Below are 24,165 nucleotides of genomic sequence, written 5' to 3'. Positions count from 1 at the left end.
AGTCTTAAGAGGGTAGGTGCAGGCTGCAGCTACGTGGTAGCTCTGAGCCTTCTGCCAGGGGCAGCTAAAAATAGCAGTGGCACGTCTCAAATACAGATTTATGGCTTGCAGTGATACTAGCTGACTCCAGTATATTCATATTGGACGTCAGACATTTCAGTCTGCATTAATGCCAACCTAACACTTAGTAAGACCTGCCGTTACCAGTGGTAGTGAATAGTGGAAGGAAACAAAATGACAAGAAAGGCACAAGACTATAGAAGTGAAAAAGCTCTTCAAGGCAATCTCCATCCCTGTACCCAGGAATCTTTATTAGACACCGTTTTAAAAATATATATAGTATTTATTTAAAAGTTACAGTCACTTCAGCCTAGAGCAGCTCTTCAAACACACTTCTGCTATAGGCACTGTATATGTGTTTATGCATTTGCAGATACAGCTGCTTGTGCAGTAAGACGGAACCATTAGCTGTCGCAGTTCAGAGGCACGAAGGGCACAGCCCTCACCTTTGGAGATCGCCAGTTCCATCAGGCCCATGCTCAAGCGCTGTGTAACAGCTCTTCTCTTCACTGGGGGCAGCTTTACATATACCAGTAGGATATGACACAAAGTCCTCTTCAGAACAACTGTATCTCAAATTTTAATTTTTTTTGTTTTAAACCAGTAACTGAACTCTGTTTGCAGTGTCCTTGAAAGGGGAATGAGGCCCGTAATAGCCGACTTCGCATAGGATAAGGTTGAGGAGCCAACCGTTCAGCGACCATGTCTCCTTGTTACCATGCTGGGTAGTAGCCCGTGACCTATCCCGCTCAGCAGCTTCAGTGCCACAAAACACGACCTTCTCAGCTTCCATTCATTCAGGCTCGTTTCTGTGCTCGCTCGTTCTGTTCAAAATTAAAGTTGAGAAGGTGACTGAAGATGGCCCTGTCTCAGAGTCACACAGAAGGGACTTTGGGGAGCAATGGGACAATTTAATAATCCTTTCTGCCCCAATTCTCAAGCATTCCTAGTCTACAACTCAAAATCATCATTTTTCAAGGAGTCCTCAAATTAGAGGGCAGAACACTTGCCTAAATCATACAGCACAGAAAGTCTATTATGGATCCCTAGTCCGCCCATCTAGCAAGTTAAATGCTACCCTGCTTCTGTCTGAAAGCTCTCAACCTTCCCACGGGTGTATAAAGAATGGCCTGCAGAAAATGCTTTCCTGGTTTGGAATACCCAAACTTCTAGTCAGCATAGCTGTAAATTACAGTCTTATAACTCTGTAATGACAAAAGGTTTAATCTCTGCATTTTGTTTGCCCTCCTCTGGGTAGTTGCCAAAATCCCAGCTCCAGAGGTAAGAGAAAGGCAGAATAGAAAAGGCAACACCACAAATCATAGAATCATAAAATAGAATCATAGAATCATTTAGCTTGGAAAAGATCGAGTCCAACTGTAAACTTAACACTGCAAAGTCCACCACTAAACCATGTCCTTAAGCGCCATGTCTACATGTCTTTTAAATACCTCCAGGGATGCTGCCTACCTTTCCTTTAACAGAAGACCTCTTTCTCTCCTCCCCACCCTGAGTACTTCATAATGAGGCACCCACACATGCTGCCTTCACAGTGAAATGGAAATGTCTCAGTTAAAGGAAAGGATCCTGGACACTAATACTTGTGCTAGTCATGAGTTAAAATAAACTGTGCAAGTCGTAGTTCGATTTTTTTTTTGTTTTCTTCCTCATTTCAATTACCTTGACTGTCTTCTCAAGCTTACAGAGAGCTTCCTCATATTTCTGCACCAACGGCTTTAGTGAGTTGCCCTTCACCGGGTGCTTCTTTATGTCTCGGATGCCAGCATCCTTCAACATCCGCAGAAACCTACGCTCCTGCATAACAAAATGGACACAGGAGATGAGACACCCCACTGCCTATCAGCTAGAAAACGAGCACATTTTGGAACATGCTGCCTAGTCAGGAAATAATTGAAGTTTCCAAGTACAAAGCTCAGCTGACTGGAAAAGGAGGGAAGTAGTATGAACCTTATCTTCCTTATGCCCCTGCATGCATCCTTACCAAATGAATCCCACACCAATGACGTACCTGAATTCTAAGGACCAAGCTGAAAGCGACGCCCACTTTTCCTGCACGAGCCGTTCTTCCAACTCTGAAATGAGAAAAAGTAGCATCAAGTCAGTTTAGCCACACAGTCACTGCCATTATCAGCTCCAAAAGTCTGATTCTGAAATTCTCCAGATTTAAGAAACTCTGATTCCAAGTTTTTTGAGGTTAGCACAGCAGGACTAGCCGTATGTTACAAAGGGTGAACACTTCCAGGGCTCATTCACAGCTGCTGTGCCACTGCAGCTTTCTCAACATCTAGAAACCCAATACTCGATGCTGTCCAGGACAGTATTTCTAGTTCCTGTAAACTACATTTTCTGTAATAGGGTGCTAGCTCTCTGTTTCAATGCTGCATTACTCTGCTGACGCTACAGGCTTAATTTCAATTAGAAAGCTATTTGCATATTAAAGTACAAAAAATCCAAAAGCTAAAAACCCTTTTAAGTGCACGTCACCTTTGCTAAACATTTCAAAGTAAACCAAGCCCAGACATCTTCCCTTTGTTCCTGGTTGTCTTACCGGTGAATATACGTCCTGATGAACTGCGGTGCATCATAGTTTATTACATAATTCACTCCTTTAACGTCAATCCCTCGTGCAGTGGCATCTGTACTGATTAACCTGGTTTTAAACATACGTACAGTCATTTTCAGGTAACATCTCTTGCACTACCGCAGAACCGAAACACAAGTGAACTCAGCACAACTCTTGCTAATCTCTGTTCAACCTGGGCAGCCAGCCTCTGACCTCTGAGCACGACAGCAGCATTGTAAGTCACTCCTTATTGCCACTGGCATTATTAACTGCCTGCAGACCTCCAAGCATCACTGCAGGCTTGTCACCTACTGTTGTGCATGAAAAGTTACTGGGCGTTTCCAGGTTCTCCAAGCATGTGACACTAAGCCAGACGGCTCCCACCACGATGGAGGTTACAAACCTGTAAGCTATCTGAACATTCCATAAAGGCACTTTAAGTGACCTCTGCAGACAGCGAGGTGTGAAATTCCAGCAGTCAAGGAGGAATTTAAACACCGGGTTTGGATAAAAAGAAAATCCAGAAAATAAGTATTTACCTTCTTCTCAGAGACATTCCACAGATGCAATCCCACACAGCTACCAAAACCACAAGGCAAATCAAACACATGGATAGAAGTAAGGCTGTATGCCAGTCTGATCAGGGATTTTCTTGGTAGGAAGCACTAATACTATATATATTTCTAGCACCAACATCCATTTTCTTCCACCAAGTGCCAGACGCCAAGCACACACATTAAACTTAAGGTCTTCTGAACTGTATGTGTTTTGGGCAACTATATGAACAAGCAGTTACATTTACTGCTTGTTATAAAATAACACACAGAAGTTCAGGTTACAGCTAGATTAGAACAGGCCAAGTTACAGGCAGGGTAACAATTCAAGTCACAAGTCCGAGTCTCACACCCATTCTGCAAGTTGGTTCCTGCATGCTCTGTTTTACAGAAGACCCCATTTAACTGTGTTGGTTCTACCTAGCTCCTCACACTGGAAACAACCTATGTTGGAAGAGATGCAGGAAACTCATTTAAGATGCTCACAGTTGTATTTTTCCTTGTTCAAATTCCTTCATGGTTCTCTGTCTTTCATTTGGAGGTAACCGAGAAGAAAATTCAGCCACAGCAATGCCACCAAAGGCTTGAACCAGCAGGAACAACCTGTAGGTAAATGGGATGGAAACAGTCACTTCATTACCTCTGTAGCATTACTTGACAGATACCTACTGTAGTGATCTCATTAATATATTCACCTGTGAGAAGCTTCCCTGGAGTTGGTAAAGCACAACACACGGGTAAATTTCATTTTCAGCATGAAATACAAGAGGAGCAAAGGCTTAGAATTCAGGTCACAAGGCACGTAACATTGCTGCAGTCGACAGGGAAGAAGTTCAGAGAGAAAAATTACTTCTTGCCAAGGCTATCTACTCTGAAACCCACTACCTGTCCAAGACCCACATAGGCTTTGATGTTTTACAGCTGACTAATAACAGCAAAACCAGACCCCCTTTAGAACAAGGCCACCCCCTTTAGAATAAGTCACAGTTACAGGCTGGGATGATACAACACAGGGTGGAGACAGAGATCTGTGTTGTTCTAATGTTCTCACTTCTCCACAGCAAGTAACAACACGCACTGCCTTCTTGTCTACAGGGTGACCTATATCTACATGCCCCAAAATGCATGTCATACATATGGACTGTTGATAAGTGCTACTACATTATTATTACTTCATATCTTAATTCTGCATGAAGAGAGTTTAATAAAAAAAAAAATTAATCCAGTCTTAACCACATGAACACTAAGCAATGAGAAAACAAACGCGCAAAAGGTAGAACTCTCTGGGTCATAAATACTCCCAAAGCCACTTTCGCCCAGCACCTCTGTCGTGCAAGGAACCATATGGAAGACATATTTGTTTATAGGGTAAAAACAACTACAGACTCCAGAGTTAAACAAACCTTCAAGTATAATTTGTTCAAGACAATTAATGTCATACCGATAGCCCCTCGGGGAGTGTGTATTTCTTAGTATCTTGTTCAGTCTCTGTTCCAACTCCAAATGTTTTTTTCTCAGAATAGACAGACGTGAAGAGGCGAGGCTGGAATAAGTCCAGCTGCTGCAGTTTCTCTGGGTCCTGAGTCAACGTGGCTGAAAACAGCAGTTTCTGTAAGGGTATCTGAGGATAGCAGGAGCTGAAAGAAATAGCACACGGAAACTGAGCTTTGAGGACGGGGCAAAGGAGCTCCTCCACAAGTGCCTTCAGATGATGTTATGAGGGAAGCAATTAACTCTTTTTGACACTCTTTTCCTGTCCTGGGCCTTTCCTGTAGGTTCTTTTACACCCTTGTTTTATGGTGGAGTTCACAGATGGAACTGATCAGCGCCCTCAACCAACTGCACAACCTGCATCTGTTACCCCTGCACACATTCTTGCATCCTAGTTACCTGTGTCCTCATTCTAGTCCCTTCCTTCCTTGGTTGCTGATCTCTGTTTCTGACACATCTCTACCATGATGTATGAAAGCAGCAGCTGCAGATAGATAATTCCAACAGTTTTTCTTCAAACCCATTACTCAGCTCAACTAACTCAAATAGTTACCATGCAAAAGAATCACAGACTTGCAATATTTGTGCATTCTTTTGATGCTCCCTTAGTCTAGTTAAGGAAAGCTTGGAGAATACAATACTTAGGCTTCAGTCTAAAAGACATCTTGTACTATCAGCTGCTCGCTGCCTGCTTTTTCAAGCTTTGAAAAAGCAGCTGCCTTACTTTGGCTTTGGGAGTGCCTGTGAGAGAGTGCTGTGAAGCAGGGCAGTGACATCTAAGAGCTGGTGTCCGCGCTACCAGTTCAAAGAAACGCATTCTGCAACTTACCTGGCTGCTGTTATAGGCCCTGGTTTGGTCCTCTGAAAAAGCATGTTGGAGCCAGAGTAATTTTCTACTTGGAATGCAGCTTTGACAATTTGGTTCAGACAGTTCTGGTGCATGTCATCAATCATACGGTCAGCTTCGTCTACGATCTGAATTCACAAGGACGAAAAAACACTACTTGTTAAATACCATCTAGCACTAGGGAGCTTTTATTTTCTTTTTGTATCTATAACAAGTGAGCCAGAGTGTAAGATAATGGAAGCTTCTAGTCAATAGAAGTATTTTCTTTGCCTATCCTTCCTCAAATGAAGGCAGAAGTTTCTATCCCAAAACTGAATTTTGCTTTTATTTCAGCGGCTCAGTAGCCAGCCTGACACTCAAACTACACACAAGTTCATTTGCACATAAATCCATTCCATGTCTCCGAAAAAAGAGATAAAAATCTCCATATCATAAATAAGATTGCAACTATGTTTCTGCAGACTCCTATGTGGTGGAAGCTACTACAGTCTGATAATTTACCTTGACCTTGACCAATAAGGCTTCACTCTGAGTTTGTGTTTGCAAGAGGCTAGGAGAGAAGGGGAAGTGAGTGGATGCTTGGGTGTCACGAGTTGGAATAAAACATCTCATCTTGAGACCGCTGCCTGAGCAATCTGGAGTGTAGAACGGGACCATACAACAGTTCCAACAGAGAGATATTTATGTACCGTGCAAGAACAAAGCAGGAATTACAGCTCTAATGGGCCTTGCACTAAGATGGGAGACCTGTGGAGTTGACTCACCAGGAAGCGAAGCTGCGTCAGGCTAAACCCCGCGGTCTGGCTAATGTGATCTGTGAGCCGCCCTGGTGTAGCCACAATAATATCAGCCAGGCTGCAGTAGCCTGTCACTCTGAAAGAACAAGCAGCCCATCAGTAAGTTTCTCCCTACACCATAAAGCACGTAACAGAGATCCTTGGTCAGCAGAGCTTAAGATTTTCCTACTCCTCTCTTAACTGAGCAAGAGCAGAATTCAAATATGCACTTTATGTGGAAAGCATGCAAAGGCAGTGCTGGACACTAAACCCTCATTTTAAACAAAAAGCATCATTCTTCATTGCTCTTAAAAAAAAGCTTAGCTGCAGCAAAATCCTGTAACAATCATTTGTACCTGTGGGTATAAGGTAAATGTTTGCATTCTACTCAGCTGGTGAAGACCCCCCAAAATCTAGTAAAACACAACAATCATAAAAAAGGGGTAGTAGCAGGCACTTTTGTCAAAGACAGAACGACCAGTGCCTAGCATATAAACCCACTATCCAAAATCGTTATTGCACAATGGTGTGATGCAATAGCCTATATTTTGACCTCTGCTTACTGAGATTAAATAGTTTACGATCTCTATAAACCTTATCAAAAGACCTTTTAACCTACTTTTTCTGGACAAGCATCTCCTGCTCCTTTGCAAAAGATTTCTGGCCAGTAATCAAAACGACCTTCAGACCTGTCCCATCAGTGTAAATGTTGAACACTTTACTCACCTGCAAAGAGATGGGCTTTGTTAGCCACAACAAAATCAGTTAAAGTAATACTTTCCGTTACGCTAACAACATCAAATCCACTGATGGATCTTCAAACTGCTTCACAGAACAGCCAAGCAAAGTACTGTCTGCACCAGCCTTTCCCTCGGCCCAGTTCCACTCAGAGAGAAGGTGAAGAGCCACATACCTGTTGTGCCAGTTCTTTGGTGGGCAGAACAACCAGAGCTCGTACTTGGCAAACTACTCGATCTAGCAGAACCTGCCGAAACAAAGACCAAATGAGTCCCTGAAAGCAGTGGGGAGAGAAGGAGGTTCTTGTATCTAAAGTAGGGAGAAGAGATGGGCTTGACACATCCTCATGGAGTTTTATGTTTCCATTTTACTCCCCTCCACCCTCCCAACTTCTCATGCTATGGTTTCATGAGATGAAGGGGACTCGTACAGCTCTGAGCTAAAAATCTGCTGCTTTGCATCCACAAATTCCTTTCTGACCTACTTTTGCTTGAACAAAAGCAACCCCAGCATTTTCCCTACAGGTACTTTACTGGGGGTAAACTCACCTGTACTATGGGTATGACAAAAGACAGGGTTTTACCACTGCCCGTAGGTGCTGAGACGCAGATGTCTTTGGGGCGGTATCCTCCCTGCCCAACCAAATACCCATTGGATGCACTCTGTAGAATAGCAGGAATCACCTCTGCCTGAACTGAAGAAAAATGGAAACAAACATTAACTACAGAGTTAACTGGACTAAAACCAGTGTAGCCAGGAAAGCAGTTATATAGAATGAATCTGTTTCTACATCTATGCTGTTGTTGCTATAGACGTAAGAGAGGAAGAAATCAAAACCAGTTGTCAATAGAGATGCTATCTGGTTTCACCTGGTTCTTGTTCATTCATGGAAGCTTAGCACTGAATACAGAGATTTCCCTCTCCAAGAATTCAGCTACTTCCAGTGCTCAGCTAGGATGTTACTGTGTTAAATACTGTTTCCAACTCGTATCTGTCTTCTTGTTCTCACGTTAGGATGGCACTGGGCAGATTTAAAACCTATGAATATTTGTCTGCAAGCATCCTTTCTTTGAAGTACAAACTGCTCGTATATAAACACAGAACATGCAACACGGCAACACAGCCTTACCTGCCAAGGAGCAAAATGCACAACTCCTATAGGCTTTAGAGTCATTCAAGTTTGTCGCAGGAGAGTACACAAGGACTGAAGCAAACAGTCCTGTACAGACAATAGCTTTGGCTGTCATGCATGAACTCTCTCCTTTCCCTGTCCCATGACGAGCCCTGACAAACCAGCCAACTTTGGTTTATCTATGAGGTTTAGCAGCCAGGGGATCTAGCTTCATGACAAGACCATACTCAGTGAGGCATATGATGTATGACTTTAGAGGACACCATCTCTACCAGACAGGGCGTGACACTGCTTGATTCATCTACTACCAAGGGCCATAAGCTGGACTTCACTTATGAGAGAACACAAGAAGTTGCTATCAGCAAGCTGTTATGATCTTCCCGGACAAAATAAGCAATAGCACTTAGATTAAAATGTTATGTAACAGCATACTTAAAAAAAGACGACACATGCTGCCTTTCCAATGTAACCTTGATGAGTCTCTGATACAGTCTAAGCCTCCAGGCTCAGCTGGACCAAGCAACTGACTGCAGGTCCGAGATCCCACCTTCCTCCCTCCTCTCCCATTGCCTCCTCTCCTTATCCCTGCTTCCAGCTGTGCTTTCTATTTATTTAGGAGCTGGCACTTACTGCACTTTTTTGCAAAACTGGTAAAATAATGGAAAACCAACTGTTTTTTTTTTTTCTTGAACGGTTTTCTGCTGCTTTAATGAGTCGAACGGGTTTCTAGAGAGGTCTGATTAGCAGCAGAGATGGTGGAAGGTAAGGAACTAAAGCACAAGCCTGGTGGGAAGGGGGGAAAACGGGAGGACACGAGTAAGACCTCCCTCTTTTGGCAGCTGTGAGCTATTACTTCAAGCTGTCATATTTTGTGGAGCTACATTTATGACTAGATAACACACTTCAGTTACTCAGCCTAGGTAAAGCTTTGAAAAAGAAGGGTTAAAACTAGTACGATCACTTTGCTGCATTAAGCTTGTTCTTTTCTATGTTTTACTTCACTGACTACATAAAATATACAGCAATAGACTGTAGGAACTACCTAAGTCAGTTTAGAAAGAAACAAAAGCACTATCAAATTACCTGGAAAAAAGGACTCTATCCCATTCATTTGTAGCTTTTTCAACAGCCGGGGATGAATTCCTGGGACTTCTCCGATTGGAACTAGATTATCTTTGATACGTTTTTGCACTAGTTTGGGTTGAGCAAGCCACTGCGGTAAGAAGGGCTGAACCTGAGGTGGGGAAAGAAGAATAACAAAGCATTTCCGCCATCAAACAGACAATACCATACATAAAATAAGCTGTTAAGATGCATGCTCCTTCCTGACCATCATCAAAATTCAGTCAAGCTAGTTACCTTCTGCACTGGCTTTCTGTCATAGTCTCCAAGAACCACCAAACTGGAGGGTGGAGGATTTGCCTCTTCCTCCAAGGCTGCTAAGGACAGCTCCTCCTTTGTACTCTGACTTCCTTCAGCTCTTTGACTGTTCTCTTTCTTCCTTGTTTCAGCTCCCTCTGTTTCCTCATCTGCTTTCTTCCTTTGAGAAGACTTATTTTTAAGGTTGCTTCTATATTCCTGTTGTTTGATGTCTTCTTCAGAATCTGGAATTTGGATAACAAGAATACAAAGCGACAGGTCAGAACGTGCTACAGAAAAGGGATGTAGGGAACATTTCACAACAACAGACTTAAGCAAAACTTGCAAGCTCCTCTTTCTTCCTAAATCCAAGTGCAAAAGCTGAACGTTTCTTCGTTGGTATGGAGGCAACTGAAGACTGAGGTGACATGCTTCCCTCCTTCCCTTACACTAAACTGATCCCCAAAGTTTGCACTATGGGGTTTTCCCCTAGAAAGCGAATTACTTTGGGAATATATTAAGCAGAGGAAAACAAAATTTACCATCAGGTAAATTCAGCAGGTTACTCAAAGGGTAACTTGTGTCTACTTCTCCGTTGAGAACTGTCGACCCCAATGAACCAAAATCCTACGGCCTCAGTTTAGCGTTACCTGCTTCAGTCCTCTCTTGCGGCACGTCCGATTTTCTTCTACTGTCTTTCTTGTTCGATGGAGTGCTGCCATCTGCTGCCTCCTCAGCGTCCGCCCTTTCTTCAGAAGAGCTGCGAGGCTGCTGTTTCTTCTTGAGCTTCTTCTGTCCTTGCGCACAGGACTGCTCTTCACTCTCCCCCTTCCTCCTCCTCTTTCCGCCCCCGGGGCTCAGTCCCGGGCCGGCTCCTCCGGACAGCCCGCCTTCCCCTCCCTCGGGCTGTGCCTCCTGCTGCTTCTTCAGCTGCCGGGCCTTCGCCTGCTGGCGCAGCCGCTCCAGCAGGACCCGAGCCCGGGCCTTCGCCTCAGCGTCCTCCTCCTCCTCCCCTTGCTTCTCCTCCTCCCCGCCGTACCTGAAACAGCCCAGGACAAAACCTCCTCAGGCACAGGCCACCCGCTCCCACCGGGCCCGTCCGGCCAGGCACCCCCCCACTCGAGTCCGTGCCGCTGGGGGACGCCGGGGCCGGGCCGGCAGCGCCCGGGGCAGGAGTTACCTGTTGATGCAGAAAAGCGCCATGGCCGCGCCGCGCCGCCGGGGCGCCCGGAGATGACGTCAGCGGAGCCCGCGTGGCGCGCGGCAGCGGCGGAAGGCTCCAGAAGGCGCGGGGGCGGGCGCGCGCCGCCTCCGCCGGCTGGGGAGGGGCGGCGCCGCGCGCCCCCTGAGGGGAAGGGCGGCCGAGGCGGGAAGGGCGGCTGAGGGGGAAACGCTGGGGGAGGCAGGCCGGGGAAATGCTGAGGGGAGAAAAGCACCTCACAGTCGCGGCTCCCCCCCACCCCCGACACCGAGGCCCAGGAGAGCACAGCATCACTGTGGGGACTTGCAGGCAGAGAGCAACAGAGGCTTACCGCAGCACTGAGGGCCACCCCTGGCTGCCTGAAGGGAACCAGCGTGAGCAATGTGGATAGCAGCGTTTCAACTCAGTGAGCAAAAGCACTCCTTCCTTGCTTGGCCCCACACGGGTAGCACGCTGTTAAAGGAAAGCCTCCCTGAAGCAGCAGGCACAGGGCTGGCCCAAGGACTGCTTCCGCTGTGGCAACGGAGGACACAGCCAAAAAAACCCAAACAAAACTCAGAGCAACAAGAAACCCTGAAGGCACCCACAGCCTCTGGAGCCCAGCAAGGTAGAAATGACCCTGGAGTGCTGCCAGGCACGTGCCACTCAGTCTAAGTGTACTGTGAAATACCACGTCTGAGACACAGAAGCAAGCTCAAAGTGTTCCTTTTGTTTGCTTCAGCAGAGTGAAACAGATATGTTGCTGATTGCCCAGCTCCATCCCCAATGCACCAAAGCCTACACCAGACAGCTTACTTCTAAATCTTTATTTGTTTTCTACACAGAGAAAACAGGAATGTTGAAGCAGCAATATTTAAACACACTAGCAAGGAGCCATCGATCTGTGAGAGTGCACAAAATGCAACACGGGGCCATTTGTGCGGTGGTCTCTGCTAAGGGGCAGGATGAGGGTAGGTCCAGGAGCAGCCTCTTCAGACAGCCGGGAGAGCTCTACGCAAAGGTGGAGCCATTCCAGCCCACGTTGGCAGCGTTCATGTCGAAGTAGTTGATGTACACCCTGCAGAAGAGGCACAGAAGACACAATGACCTTAACTCATTTATATAAGTAATGAGCGAGACAGGACAAGACAGGGGACAGTGCTTCCCATTCCTCTCAAGAAATTTCAAGCTTAATTTTTACTGAAATCTAGCTAACTGCTCTGGTACAGCCTCCAAACAGTCAATATTCCTCAGAGTCCCTAGAATTGTACTTTTATTCTTTTTTAAAATACAAAGTCTTCTTCAGTCAGGGACTGTCCAGACACCAGACAGCTTTTGGTTAGCAGCCCGTAAAGATATTTGAGATCAAACCCTTTTGTTTCCAAATGCTGCAGTCCTTCACACGTGTCAAACAGACAGCCTTACGAAAGCCAAGCAGGCCCTCGGGGCTGGCTCTGCACTTCTCCCTTCCAACCCCAGCATGTCACTGGCAGCAGGTTCTTCCCGACCTTCACCGCTGTACGCAGACACTCTCCCAAGGCTCCGCACCCTGCAAGGGAGCTGTTCACAGCTTGCTGGTTTCTACTTCTGTCTTTCAGCTCCAGCCCGTTACTGCTCCTCCCTTGTGCTTTCAGCCTCCCATCACCAGAGGACACCACACCTCAGGGGTGAAAGACACGCTGTACAACTTGTCAGACCTCTGGTATTTTTCTCTACTCTGAGAACAGGAAGCCATTTAACAGAGGACTCTCAAGGGAAAGATGTAGGCATCAAACTCTTAACTGGACATGAAAACACTGCAAACGATCACTTGTTTTTTTCTCAAACACACAGACTTATTCCTGGCTCTTTGTACTTTAAAATAAACTTTTCAAAGCAGTTTCAGAAAGCCAAAAAAAATAAGGTTAAAATCACATCCCAGCCTTACCTGTCTGCAGATACATGCAAGTGCTTAGAGATCAGATCACACAGGAGCTTGGTGTAAGTCTTGTTCTGCTGCCCTCCTATTTTGCCGATGCTGTAAAGGCTGCAGAGCGCGCAGGGATCGGTGGAGCCCCCGAAGGACATCATCTGATCAGGTACGATGTGCACAGCGATATACTGTGGTAAGAGAACAAACAGTTACAGCGAATCTCGCCTTCCCTCTCCTGATGCAAACTTGCTTTAGGTACCAACTTTACACAGCGCAGTTGTGTGCTGTATTGCGGCCCAGGCAGCTCCCCAGCGCTGCCCTCTGCCAGGCTCAGTGGCTGCAGCCCACATGGGTGGCACGGCAGTGCATGCTGCTTGGATCCCCTGGAGCCTGGCTCTCAGAACGAAGGTTGTGTTTGTGCAAAGCCACAGGCGAGACGGGTACTCCTGCCCGCCACAGCACTGCCGCTGCGCAGGGCAAAGGGCACGTGGCTGGAGGTAAAGGCCTTAAAACTGTATTTGTGTGCCAAAATTCACACCCTCAAATCACTGACTGAGCCACCGGGCCTGTCTGCAATTCAGCCTTACGGGGCTTTGGCTTCTCAGGCTGCAGTGGTCTGGCTCAAGAGGGGCCGTATCTGATCCCGGGATAACCGGGAGCAGCTCGGGGGGAGGAGGCAGCCCGGAGGAGAGCTCCGGTATCCGTTACTTCGCGTTGCCAGGTTCGCTGGCCTGGCAGATACCAGCCCCTTCCCCCAGACGTGCCGCTGGCACAGCTCCGCGGCCGAAATCCCGACTCCCGGCCGCAAGTGCGGACAAATCTCCGGCGTTGTAGGTAATCGAGCACCCAGTTTACCGTAGGTCAGGCCGCTGCTCCGGGCGGCCAGGCCGATGGGCCTGGGGACGGGCTGCAGCGCAGACGGAGGTAGCGGGAGGCCTGCCGCCGCGCCGCGGCTCCCTCGCCACCCCCCCCGGAGGGCTGCCGGGGTGGGGGTACGGGCACACGCCCTTTCCCTTGGAGCAGCGGGGCCGCAGTCCCCTTGTGCCCGCAGACGCTGCCCTCGGCGGCCGCGGCCCCTCCGCCCATCCCCGCTTCGCCCCGGGTGGGCGAGAGAGCGGGCGCAGCTCCGCGGCCGCCCCGCCGGGGCCTTCCCCTCGGCGCCGGGCCGGCCGACCCTCCCGCCGGGCGCCGCACACGTGCTCGCCCCGCTCCCTGCCCAGCCCCCGCCGGGCCGCGGCCCTCCGCCTCCGGCAGCAGCGGCCCCACCGCCCGCCCTCACCTGCGCGGGCTTGCCGGTGGCCTTGGCCAGCTGCTGGGTGAGGTCGCCCAGCAGGCTGTCGGGCACGGCGTCCTTGCAGACATTGGTGTGGATGGCGAACATAGGCATGGTGGCGGCGGCGGGAGCGGACCGGTGCGATGCGGCGGGACCGACGACGGCGGCGGCAGAGTGGAACGAGGCGGCGGCGGCGGCAGCGCTTTTAGTGGGCGCGGAGCCGCGCCGGCCTTAAAGGGGCCGCGCCCGGCGGGGAGGGGAGGGGAGGGAGCGGGGCGGGGGGGACTGCCCCCCCCTCCCCCGTCTGCTGCCCTTGCTGCGGCTTACGGCTTCCCTCCCGCGGCAGCGTCCCGGCCAGAGCTCTTCCCCCCTTTCCGCCGTGATTTGTTTGCTTTGTTACTACCATTGAGCATTTTGGGGGGGATTGTTGTAGCTCCTCCCTGGAACTGAGTCCTGCCGCGCTGGGCAATTCATACATAACCTGGTATCAGCGCATGTGGTACTACCGCTGTAGTACTCCCACTGGCTTTTGCAGGATCAGGGCCAAAAAGGGCTAGAGGCCCTAGCTTGGCAGTTGCAAAAAGGGATACTTGCCCTGGCTCCGAAGGGAATTTTTTTCTTTGGCGAAATGAAGGCACGTTTGTACGGTTTTTGTTTTAACTGCGTGCATAGCTTTAACAGGATGTAAGAGAAACGTCTGACTTGCTGACGTGTTAATTAGTCTCTAACGTTTTTCAATCAAATTGAGAGTGATCTATTACTCCTCAGCATCCTCATTTTCACATCATATTTTTCTGCTGGAAAAAGGCAGAAGCGATCTGTTTTTGCTTAGAAATGAAATGGTGCGTGTCTATTCGGAGGTGAGAGGCAGCCTGCGAGATGAGCCTTCTGCTGGGCTGTGTGATGTGATGCACGTAGGCTGCAGAGGGCACGACTCCCCACCCTGCCTCTTACACCGCCGGGACTGCAGCGCAACTCTGCTGTGCGGCTTGGAATGACTCACGGGAAGGCTAAGGAGGATCAGGCCCAGAGCCCTCTCCACACAGACATTTTACACACAGAAATCGAGCACGTGTTAGTTTTTAACAAAGTCCCAGCACTGCTGCTGCTAGAAAGCTTGACCATACATACATGTTACACATGTGAACACATGTAGCCCTGAACAAAAAGTAAGGGACAGTATTGTATGGGAATGCTTTGGAGTGGCACAGGCTAGAAGACTGAGAACTGGCAGGACCGGAGCATTTATTTTTTTAGCGATTAACAGTGCTATTGAGAACTAATATCGTCAGCTCTCTGCCATTGTGTAGTGCCTCCCAGAGTTGTTGCATGGAGGGGGGTGGGAATTCTGGCACCACCAGTGCGCTTGCTCTGCGGCCTGCCAGGCCCAAAGCAGCAGACCCTGGCCATGCTGCCACACAACAGAGAGACATCTGTGTTTTCATTCTCCTTTGCCCCCTTGACTAAGGAAGAAGCAGTGCGTACATTTTCATAGCTTCTAAAGATGCATCTTTAGAAGTTAACCAAATACCAGTGTACTCGTGCACACCCCTCGCTCCAGTGATTGCTCCACACTCATGCATTCGTAATACATTTTCTTGGTGAACAGCATCTGTTTTAAAACACAATCGCCTGTAATTAAAATAGGAGCAATGAAAAAATGTGTCTAAGAGCAAAAAACTGAAAGGTAAATTGTTTTGCAGAAATATACTAAAGAGCAGTCTAATGATGTGCCAGAGACAAAGAAAGCTTTTATGTTCCCTTTTAGAGGGTGTAAGGACCATTAGCAAGTAGAGGTGGTCTTAATTGTACTTGTGCCATGAGGTACCTTAGGAACACACATTTCGGGGTTTGGATGCTCTGAGAATAACTCTGAAAGCATCTAGCATAGAAAGGCTTCAGAAGATATGTGGGGCAGGCTGAAGCCTTTCCTGGAGGCTGACTGCAAATAGCAGGGCTGGGGCATTCACAGGTTGCAGTTGTACATACCCACATGCATCACAGTCAAAACCTGAACACAAAGCAACTGGACCGGGAAGGAGGAACCAGAAGAACATCAGAGAATGCTGGTGCTGTGGCTTCAAGAACAGGCAGAGGCAGCATACTTTGACCAGGTAGCTCTATGAAGAAGGCAGACTGATTTCTGGAAAAGGGAACTGCCTCCCCATGGAAAGTTCTGCTGTGTTTAAGGGCTTCGTAGCCATTCTCCGCAAGCAATTCTGCCAAAAGACTACCTACCTCGTGCCGTGTCTTTCTTCCTTGGGCAGCTTTGCAAGGCATTAAATGGAATGAAAAATATTTAATAAGATACACTGTATTTAGGTGCCAAGTAGCATGTTGCTTCATTGGCTGTGCTGCTTTGCTTCACCAAAGCAGCTTTCATTTGTTATCTGAACAAAGCATTTTTGCAGGTTGAGGTACAGGCTTGTATTTAAAGACTGTGGCTGCAAAGCAAAGCTGTGATAGGGACAAAATGGGATGTTCACAATAGAGCTCAGAACAGGGGTGAGGTGGGTTTGTTCTTCCAGAAAAAAAAAAAAGTCACAATACACCTAATTTTAGAGATTCAGGAAACAGATCTGTACTCAATCTTTCTGTTTTACTCTGGAAGCAAATGCTCTTATTTGACCCAGGGCTTGAATAATAAATATTTATATGGAAATCTTCCTTTTGTAAGTAATTCATTGCTTTGGCCTCTGGGAATGGCTCACTGTGCCTCTGCCTCATTTTGAGCTGTGCTCTAATCTTCACTGTCACTGCAAATTGTTCAATGGATGAAAAGGGGAGGGCAGAACAGTGAACAGTGGGTTTTTCCACTTACTCCCTCTGCCTATCCGGAGCCCTGGGAGACTCTTGCAGCATGAGTTTTTCTGCTAAGCAGCTAGAGGTGCATGTAGTGTTAAGATCTAAGGAAGACCTGGTCTGCAATCCATCCCTTTTAAATAAGAGGCAATCATGTCTTTCCTCTTTTTGAAGGGAGGGCCGTATGCCACATGGATAGCCACATCTATTGACTTAAATGTAAGTGTATTTTGAAGTCAGGTCAATATAACTATATTTAAATTTGGCCAGGCTGTCCTGCATGAATAGGGCAAAGGCGTACCCAAATGGAATGTTCATCTTCACACAAAAGACTAAGTTGTTTTTAAAAAAGAAAAGCTTCTGTTAAGAGTATTTTGAGAAAACACCTTCTATCTCAACCACAGGCCTTTCCAGAATAAGACAGTCTCAGTCATAAGGCTCCTGCTGGATTTTTACTTTTATTTAAGCAGCAGACAAGATGTTAAACAGCAGCAGGTAGCAGCAACTAAGGTACCGCTGCCTTTTACGTTTGTGCCAGATACCGGTAACATGACTAGAAGTGCAGCGCTCAAAAACCACTGTGAGGGTTCAGGAATAAGCTGTTACCACCCGAGGGCACCTCAACCAAAGGTTGTGTTGTTCCAACCTACATTGCCGGCACTGAGGTCAAAGAAGCTGACATAAATTCTGAAAGGGAAGGCAGACACCATTAGTTGCTGAGAGCAGAGCACTGCAGGCTGGCCAGGGTGTTCCTGCAGCAGGACACACAGAGCCGTGCTGCAGACTGTCCCGCAGGGCTTTACACTTCTCAGGCCTGCACTGCGTCTCAGCAAGTTACACATTTCCTTTTGCAAATTCTGGCAGGTATGTTCGAGTGTTGCATATTCCACGTGCCCCCTCCCCCCTTTTAATGCCTTGCCTACTTGCATTCTGGGGTTCCTGGTATTTTTCTACTTCTTTTAAGGAGATCTCAGGATGCTGTGTTTTATTTACAGTCATTTCTGGAGCGGATTGGTGTACCTTCAGGAAAAGGACTAGAAATGCTTTTATTTAAGCAGAAGCTTTTATAATAGACCTTCACTTGTACCCCACAGGCAGTTGGGAAGTGTTAGTACATGTTACTCAAGTTATCAATTAATGACATCAGGTTATTCTGCCTGTACCTGGGGTTTCGCACACATGAGATCTGTGAGTACATGCAGTGCCTGAGCCTCCATCATTTTAACTAAGAGAAATTTTACAGCTTTTGGGCATTGGCATTGCAGCTCATGCAATTACTCCTTTCTTCTTTTTAATTGGAGAGTTGCTCTATTGACTTGGCATTAAGCCTCTTCAAGCAGAATGTTAATAGAGGAACACTGAAGGACAAGTGTGGGATTAATAGTTTTAATCTGTAGAAAGTCATGTCAGACAAGTTGCTGTATGAGCTCACCTGTCAGGTGGTATTTTCAGCTGTTTGTTCAGCAGGTCACAAAGCAATTTGGAGTAGACTTTGTTCTCCTGCTCCCCTATCTTGCCAATGCTGTAGAGAAAGCACATAGCACAAGGGTCTGTGGAGCCACCAAAGGACATCAGCTGATCAGGAGAGATCTGTATTGCTAGATACTGTTGGAAGAATAAGAAAAGAATGTTATTTTCCTTTGCCATGTTACAAAAAATTTTGAAAATCCATTAAGGTATTTGTGTGCCTAAACTGCAGTGAAAATAGGTGCATGCCTATCACTTAAGCTTTTGAAATTCTCCTGCATGTACTTCATTGCACTTCCAGACTTCCTAAACATTTTCCTGCAAGTCAAAGATGAGAAGGTATGAAATACAATCACATTGCCACAACATACCCTTTGGGAGCAGGCACTGCCATCACAGTTCTTTCATCTATTGCAGAATGGCCGTATTCTTAACTAAAAGTACTAGCAGCACAAAAATAATAATAATAAAAAAGAGCAGTCCCAGGCACTCAGAGATGCTTTTCACCACTTACTAAAATGCAAATAGTTTCACTCTTGTTCTTAAGTTACCCTGTTGCAAAGATCCTTCCCTGCCTGCTGTCTTGCAACCTTCAACCCCAGTATGCCCAATTACCTACTGAACGATGGGTTCTGGATGCTCAGCCCAGGCGCACTGTTAGAAGGAGGACCCTGCAGTAACATCTTTACCAACTCTGAATTTCGGGTAGAAAGTTCAGGTGCTCCAAGAGCTCAGTGACCTGCAATACCTCCAGAACCTCCTCTGAGCCACCAGGCTCTCCCTGCCTGTGCAGGAAGACCGGGTGCAGATGGGGGTGTGCAATTGCCTTGCTGCTGCCCTACGTTCCAGAGAGATTTTGCACCTCACTGGCTCCTGCTGCAGTCTTCCCTGCTGAGGTACATGTGAACTGACACAGCAGAGGTCTAAATCAACATCCCCCTCATTAAACAAAATACAGCCTAATCCCACTTTTGTTCTTGATAGCAGGAAAAATAAAGTATCTATGTTAATATTAATGACCAGCCTGCAATTTTCCCTGCTGCTAATACACAGTGTCAGATCCACACAAGGAGGAATCCAGGGATCAGTTCCTTTGGCATCCATCTGGCTTCTGTTCTGTTCTTACCCACGTTTATTAGCAGCGCATCATTGAAACTCAGCAGCAATTAACCCTCTTGGTAAAACAAGCTAGCCTGAGTACCAGGAGTTGTCTGGGTAATTAGCCTTGGCTGTCATTTACAGCTTGTTTGGGTGCAAGATGCATCAGACCACAGCAGTACAGGATAAGCCAAGGAGATCCTGCTGAGGTACCACTTGCTTGGCCCTGTTCTCCCCTGGCTGGACACCCTGTGCTCTCAGTTTTATACCAAATGTAGGTACCTATATGCCTTTAACATCTACCCCAGAAGCAGATTATTATTAAAAAAAAAATCAAGCTGAAGTGTTAATTAGCATTATTTTCTTCTTAGAGCAGTTTGAAAATGTTTGAAACAGTTTCTCCAGTAGAAAAAAAAACTATTTGATGAAAAATAAAAATCAGTATTTTTTTCAAATGGTACCATTTCCTGCAAGAGGAAAGCTCTGCATTCCAGCCCACCCTAATCCTTTCCTTCTTTCTGTGTTGTAACTAAAAGACTCTCCCTTTCCTATTGCCTCCTTTGTCACGAAGAGCTTGCATGTCCTCCTCAAAAAAATCTTTGTTGTTCCCTGTATATTTTTAAGTCCCATTACATATCCCTTCCACACTGCTGCACAAACCTGTTCCAGCTGCATCCCAGCCCTGGCCTCTAGCTTTATATTCAGGAGATGTTATGCAAGAACCACCAGATGACACCACTCCACACCGCCCCCCCCCCCCCCCCCCCCAAACAGCAAGTACTTGTTTGCTAGATTGATAAAAAAAAAATGTTTTTTGAAGAGGGATAGAACACATCAGTTTTACATAATAATTTCGTTATATTACTGCATGTGTTGGAAAAAAAATAATCTTACTCCCATTTACAGTTTAGCCTGCTTTCTGTGGAGACAAGGCTTATACAAGTCTAAAACATGCTTCTGTTCCCTAAGATAACTAACTTTGGCCAAATTTGGCAGAGATTGATTTCGTACATGTCTAATGAGACTGGTTGATTTCATAGAGCTCCATTACTGTCCCTAGAGAGAGAGGGACCCCTTTATCAGACATCAAACAATCTGCCTGGAAGAGACACAGTAGAACCAGGCTTCTCCAGGTCGGCTGGCTTTTTAACTTGACATCAAATCAATTTGATGAGAACATCCAACCATATAAAACTGTCTTTTAAAGCCTACAGCCACAAAATAACAAATAGAAATATTCTAATTATCAGTGCTGAACTGAGAATTTCTAATTGGTCAAAGAAATGTCAGTGTTATTAACCATTCCATCACTGGTAGGATTGATGGCACAAGTCCAATGCAGAACCTGACTGGAAGTCACAGAAACTTTTAAAATTTTCCTGCAAGATCTAACTGAAATCTTGCTGCAGGTTAAGCCATCTGCTTCCTGCCTTATGCCAGAGAAGAAGGAAAAAAAAAAAAATGTTCCCATCTTTTCCATAACAGCCTCCTTCTTCAGCCTTCTCTCTTCTAGAAGAGCCAGAATATCTGTTGATCCTTGAATTCTCTTATTTCTCTAGTGTTTTTGCTTTGGTGCATCTCTAATCTGCCTACCTCTTTCTCACAGTAGAGAGGATGGATGGAGTATTCCTGCTGAGGCTTACTTCCACCTTGTGCACAACAAAAATGAAATTCCTCTCCTCCCAAGTATTGTCTTAACTCTTATTCGTGTTGTAACCCGTAATGCTCCCCAAATCTGTTCTACTTATATGAATTATTCTTTGTCTTTTGTGCAGCTTGACTTATTAATCAGCTATTGAAAGAAAGCTTCTTGATTTGAGAAGATACCTCTAATTACATTCTTGAATTCTTACTCTGTCTCCTGTGCATACAAGCTATTGTCATCTGCACCCCAGTCCACCGAGTTATTAACTGGAAGTGTTGACTAGATCTGAGCATGACACTACTGTGGAACTATTTAAACTGTTCCTGGTTTTGACAAAACCATGCCAGCTGCTCAATTTTCCTCTTACCATTTTTAAGACATTCAGAAGTCTGTTCTAATATTCCCAGTTATCCCACTTGGTTTTTATGTTTGGGTCCATTTTTCCCCCTTCTTCACTTCTCAGGACACTTCCACCTGTGTCAGTTATCAAATGATTGATAAGGCGTTCTGGACATCTGTTGCCATCTTAAGTAGTCCAGAGTGACTACCATTTCAGAGCGCTTTGTTTCCATGAAGAGCAAAGATCTGCTCAAGAACTTCAGATGTCCCAGTGGGCAGAAAAAGGTTTGCTGGGGAGCCCTCGGAATCCTTTCTGTAGGCACCAGAACTTCATTCTTTCTACAGTTCCAAAGCATTACTCCCAAAGTAAAATAAGAAACATTTTGTGAAAACACTCATTTGTTAGTGAATACATAGACAGTGTACTTCACCAAGCTGCTAAAGATCTACAGGCGATTCATTTAAGTTACTACTGCTACAGCAACTGAGGAGTAGCTCATGTTATAAAGCTTACAGCTCTATAGAGAAGCTTTCCCTTTGTTTTTTGTGCTCATCAACAGTCTTCAGTAAACAACTGATAGAGTGACTAGTGACCTTTCAGGATTAATTAAGAAAATGAAAGCCTTATAAGACCCTTAACAACAGTCTTTCAGTACTTTACCTCAGTAGCATCTTGCCAGGGGTTTTGGCAGGTAAAAATCCCTCAGTTTGCTAATGAAACCAGCAAGCAGATTTTATTCTGGTGTTTTGACTACAAGTAGCAAGATGTTACATGGGTATTTTGCTAAATGTCCAAGCAAGCTGAATGCCTTATTTTTTTCTTCAGCTGTAACCACTAGGGTACCAGCAATTTCGTGGCAGGTAACAAACATATTCATCAGGACTCAGCAAGGAAGTTAGAGGGTGAGGCTTGCTTTCAGTCAGCTAGATTCTTGAGATATTCACAGAGATACCTGCGTATACATACCCCCCCCCCCCCCCATCCAGTGTCTTGACCTACATGGAATACCATCATACGCAAAGCTAGTTTAAATACTTTAGGTGTCTTAAGACCTCAAAAGAGCTAAGTCACAGCAAACAAGTATTTGACATCTGTACACAGAGAAGGCTCTAAATACTGGTGAGCCATTGGGTATATTAGTTTATAGAGGCTATCGCTGAGAAATAGCTCATTGCGTAGGCACAACTGACTAAATAAGGAAAACATTTGAGCATCTGTTCTTACCTGTGCTGGTTTGCCCATTGCTTTTGATAACTGCTGAGTGAGCTCCCCCATGAAAGGCTCTGGAACTTTATCCTTACTAATATTTGTGTTAACGATGAATTTAGGCATCTTTGGATCGCAAGAGGGCTTGCTTTCAGCTCACCTTGTACACAGCTTTGTTCCTAGCTTACCCCACCATGCTAGTAAGTACCTCAGGAGCCTTTAAATAGTCAGTGGTACCTTCCGCAGGTGCACCTGGAGGGGTGGGAGTGCCTGGGGAGAGGCAAGGCTGCATGTGCCATCTGCAGGCTGCTGGCTGCTAATGCAGATAGTCAAGGTACAGCTTTCGGCGGGGGAGGGAAGCGGGTTTTTTGCACTCTGGAAATCAAAGCATCCAAAATGACACTGGATACAGCCTTATCGTGAAAACCAGTGAAAAAGCAAATGTTTCAGGGACTGTTTGAGAGTGGGAGAGTGGTAATGTGCCTCTTTATGCAAGTCTCATAATTATTTAAAAAATTTAGATGGACACGTCAATTGTGAGGTCTGGGGCTCTTTCTGTGGAATAGACCATAACAGAAAAATCCCAGTAACAAATGTTGTGGAAACCTTCCTGAACTCTGACTAAGTCATGACAAAGATGCCTTAAAATCAGGGTCTTGATTTTCCACTGTGGTGAGCACTGGATTCTACATACTCAGAGGAGGCTTGTTTTCAACTTGTTCCTTTGTTGCGCACATAGTCCCATAACAGTCAACAGGATCTCCTGAGAGACAGGAAATCCACAGGCTTTCTAAAATGAGAGGGTTTTATCCAGAGCGGAGCATGTGGCAGAGCTGGGATCAGTTCTCTTTGCCGCCTAGTAGAGTCTTACATGAAAGAAGTGATTTAGAGGGGTCATATGGCATTTGGTAGGGGGTGTTCGCAGTGAGATGTGTGTGTGGAAAGCAGGTTGAAAATGCTGACGGAGATAAAATAAATGGTTTGTTAATCTATCCATGTTAAAGGTGATGGGTGTCTTTATGCCCAGTAGTTTCTGTGAGTTAAGGGCTTTCCTACTCACTCCATTCCCCGGTCTGTGGAAAAGAGGGAGAGCTTTCTATAGTTTGTGCTAAACGTTTGTACTGCAACGGTGTAATTTAAACAAATACTTTTAAATGGTGAATAACCTCCGTATGAACATGTTTAAGTTGATTGTGTGGGGTATGTTGATTTTAAGTCAGTTCCTTCACTGTAGCGCCCTTGCTGTAAAAAGCCAGCAAATAAAAACTCAGGAGATGAATTACTATGTGTCAGTGTTCATCTACAGCTTATGTTAGTGGATTGTGCCTCCTGTATCCAAAGCATTCTGAAAATAATGAAAATCCTGAAAAAAAATCCAGAAATAAAATCTGTTTGTACAAGCAGCCTTTTCAGGGCATGTTTCCTATGTCAAAGCACTAAAAACAAACTCAAGTGACAGCTCTACCTGTAAGGAGGGGAACTGCTGTTTGTAATATTGATGAATCTTTTCTGCAGTGATTAGTTGAAAGCAGGTGGCATGATCCAAAGCATTTAGTCACAAATCATACTATACTTGTTCGTGGTCACTTGGAAAAACTTAGACTGTATTTCCAATGAACTTCACAACCTGTTTTTTCTGCTGGGTACAATAGTCACTCGTTATTCACAGTTTGCTTACATAACAAGAAAAACATTTCCAAA

The 24,165-nt window shown here is 45.9% G+C and overlaps 3 protein-coding genes across 3 annotated transcripts; all 3 read right to left on the bottom strand.

The window, feature by feature from the left end:
* Window positions 1–322: 322 nt before the first annotated feature.
* Window positions 323–10,815, bottom strand: DDX51 (DEAD-box helicase 51). Its single transcript, XM_052797261.1, has 16 exons — window positions 10,722–10,815; window positions 10,192–10,580; window positions 9,542–9,786; window positions 9,266–9,416; window positions 7,599–7,744; window positions 7,226–7,297; window positions 6,932–7,038; window positions 6,301–6,409; window positions 5,519–5,664; window positions 4,640–4,835; window positions 3,894–4,009; window positions 3,685–3,801; window positions 2,630–2,731; window positions 2,090–2,153; window positions 1,741–1,875; window positions 323–884 (listed from the first exon to the last, which is right to left on the bottom strand). Exons 1-16 carry the CDS (start codon window positions 10,742–10,744, stop codon window positions 858–860), a joined length of 2,145 nt encoding a protein of 714 aa, XP_052653221.1. The 5' UTR covers window positions 10,745–10,815; the 3' UTR covers window positions 323–857.
* A 718-nt stretch (window positions 10,816–11,533) lies between these two features.
* On the bottom strand, window positions 11,534–14,218 carry LOC128146516 (macrophage migration inhibitory factor). The gene is made up of 3 exons (XM_052797939.1): window positions 13,913–14,218; window positions 12,649–12,821; window positions 11,534–11,799 (listed from the first exon to the last, which is right to left on the bottom strand). The coding sequence occupies exons 1-3, from the start codon at window positions 14,018–14,020 to the stop codon at window positions 11,733–11,735; spliced, it is 348 nt and encodes a 115-aa protein (XP_052653899.1). The 5' UTR covers window positions 14,021–14,218; the 3' UTR covers window positions 11,534–11,732.
* A 3,050-nt stretch (window positions 14,219–17,268) lies between these two features.
* On the bottom strand, window positions 17,269–22,593 carry LOC128146334 (macrophage migration inhibitory factor-like). The gene is made up of 3 exons (XM_052797613.1): window positions 22,483–22,593; window positions 18,141–18,313; window positions 17,269–17,395 (listed from the first exon to the last, which is right to left on the bottom strand). Exons 1-3 carry the CDS (start codon window positions 22,588–22,590, stop codon window positions 17,329–17,331), a joined length of 348 nt encoding a protein of 115 aa, XP_052653573.1. The 5' UTR covers window positions 22,591–22,593; the 3' UTR covers window positions 17,269–17,328.
* Window positions 22,594–24,165: the final 1,572 nt, after the last annotated feature.

This window comes from Harpia harpyja, chromosome 9, assembly GCF_026419915.1.
Source record: "Harpia harpyja isolate bHarHar1 chromosome 9, bHarHar1 primary haplotype, whole genome shotgun sequence".
NCBI lineage: Eukaryota > Metazoa > Chordata > Aves > Accipitriformes > Accipitridae > Harpia > Harpia harpyja.
Note: the sequence above shows the minus strand (reverse complement) of the source record. Positions and strands in the feature narration are given on the sequence as shown.

Excerpts from the sequence above, each read along its gene's own strand:
- DDX51 (XM_052797261.1), bottom strand. The coding sequence starts at position 10,744 with ATGGCGCTTTTCTGCATCAACAG. Across the intron at positions 2,154-2,629 it reads ATCAGGACGTATATTCACCG|AGTTGGAAGAACGGCTCGTG; the intron begins GTAAGACAACCA and ends TTCTCATTTCAG. Across the intron at positions 1,876-2,089 it reads GCTTGGTCCTTAGAATTCAG|GAGCGTAGGTTTCTGCGGAT; the intron begins GTACGTCATTGG and ends TTTGTTATGCAG.
- LOC128146334 (XM_052797613.1), bottom strand. The coding sequence starts at position 22,590 with ATGCCTAAATTCATCGTTAACACAAATATTAGTAAGGATAAAGTTCCA. Across the intron at positions 18,314-22,482 it reads CAATGGGCAAACCAGCACAG|TATCTAGCAATACAGATCTC; the intron begins GTAAGAACAGAT and ends TTCTTCCAACAG. Across the intron at positions 17,396-18,140 it reads CTGAAAATACCACCTGACAG|AATTTATGTCAGCTTCTTTG; the intron begins GTGAGCTCATAC and ends CTTCCCTTTCAG.
- LOC128146516 (XM_052797939.1), bottom strand. The coding sequence starts at position 14,020 with ATGCCTATGTTCGCCATCCACACCAATGTCTGCAAGGACGCCGTGCCC. Across the intron at positions 12,822-13,912 it reads CCACCGGCAAGCCCGCGCAG|TATATCGCTGTGCACATCGT; the intron begins GTGAGGGCGGGC and ends CTCTTACCACAG. Across the intron at positions 11,800-12,648 it reads TTGCATGTATCTGCAGACAG|GGTGTACATCAACTACTTCG; the intron begins GTAAGGCTGGGA and ends CCTCTTCTGCAG.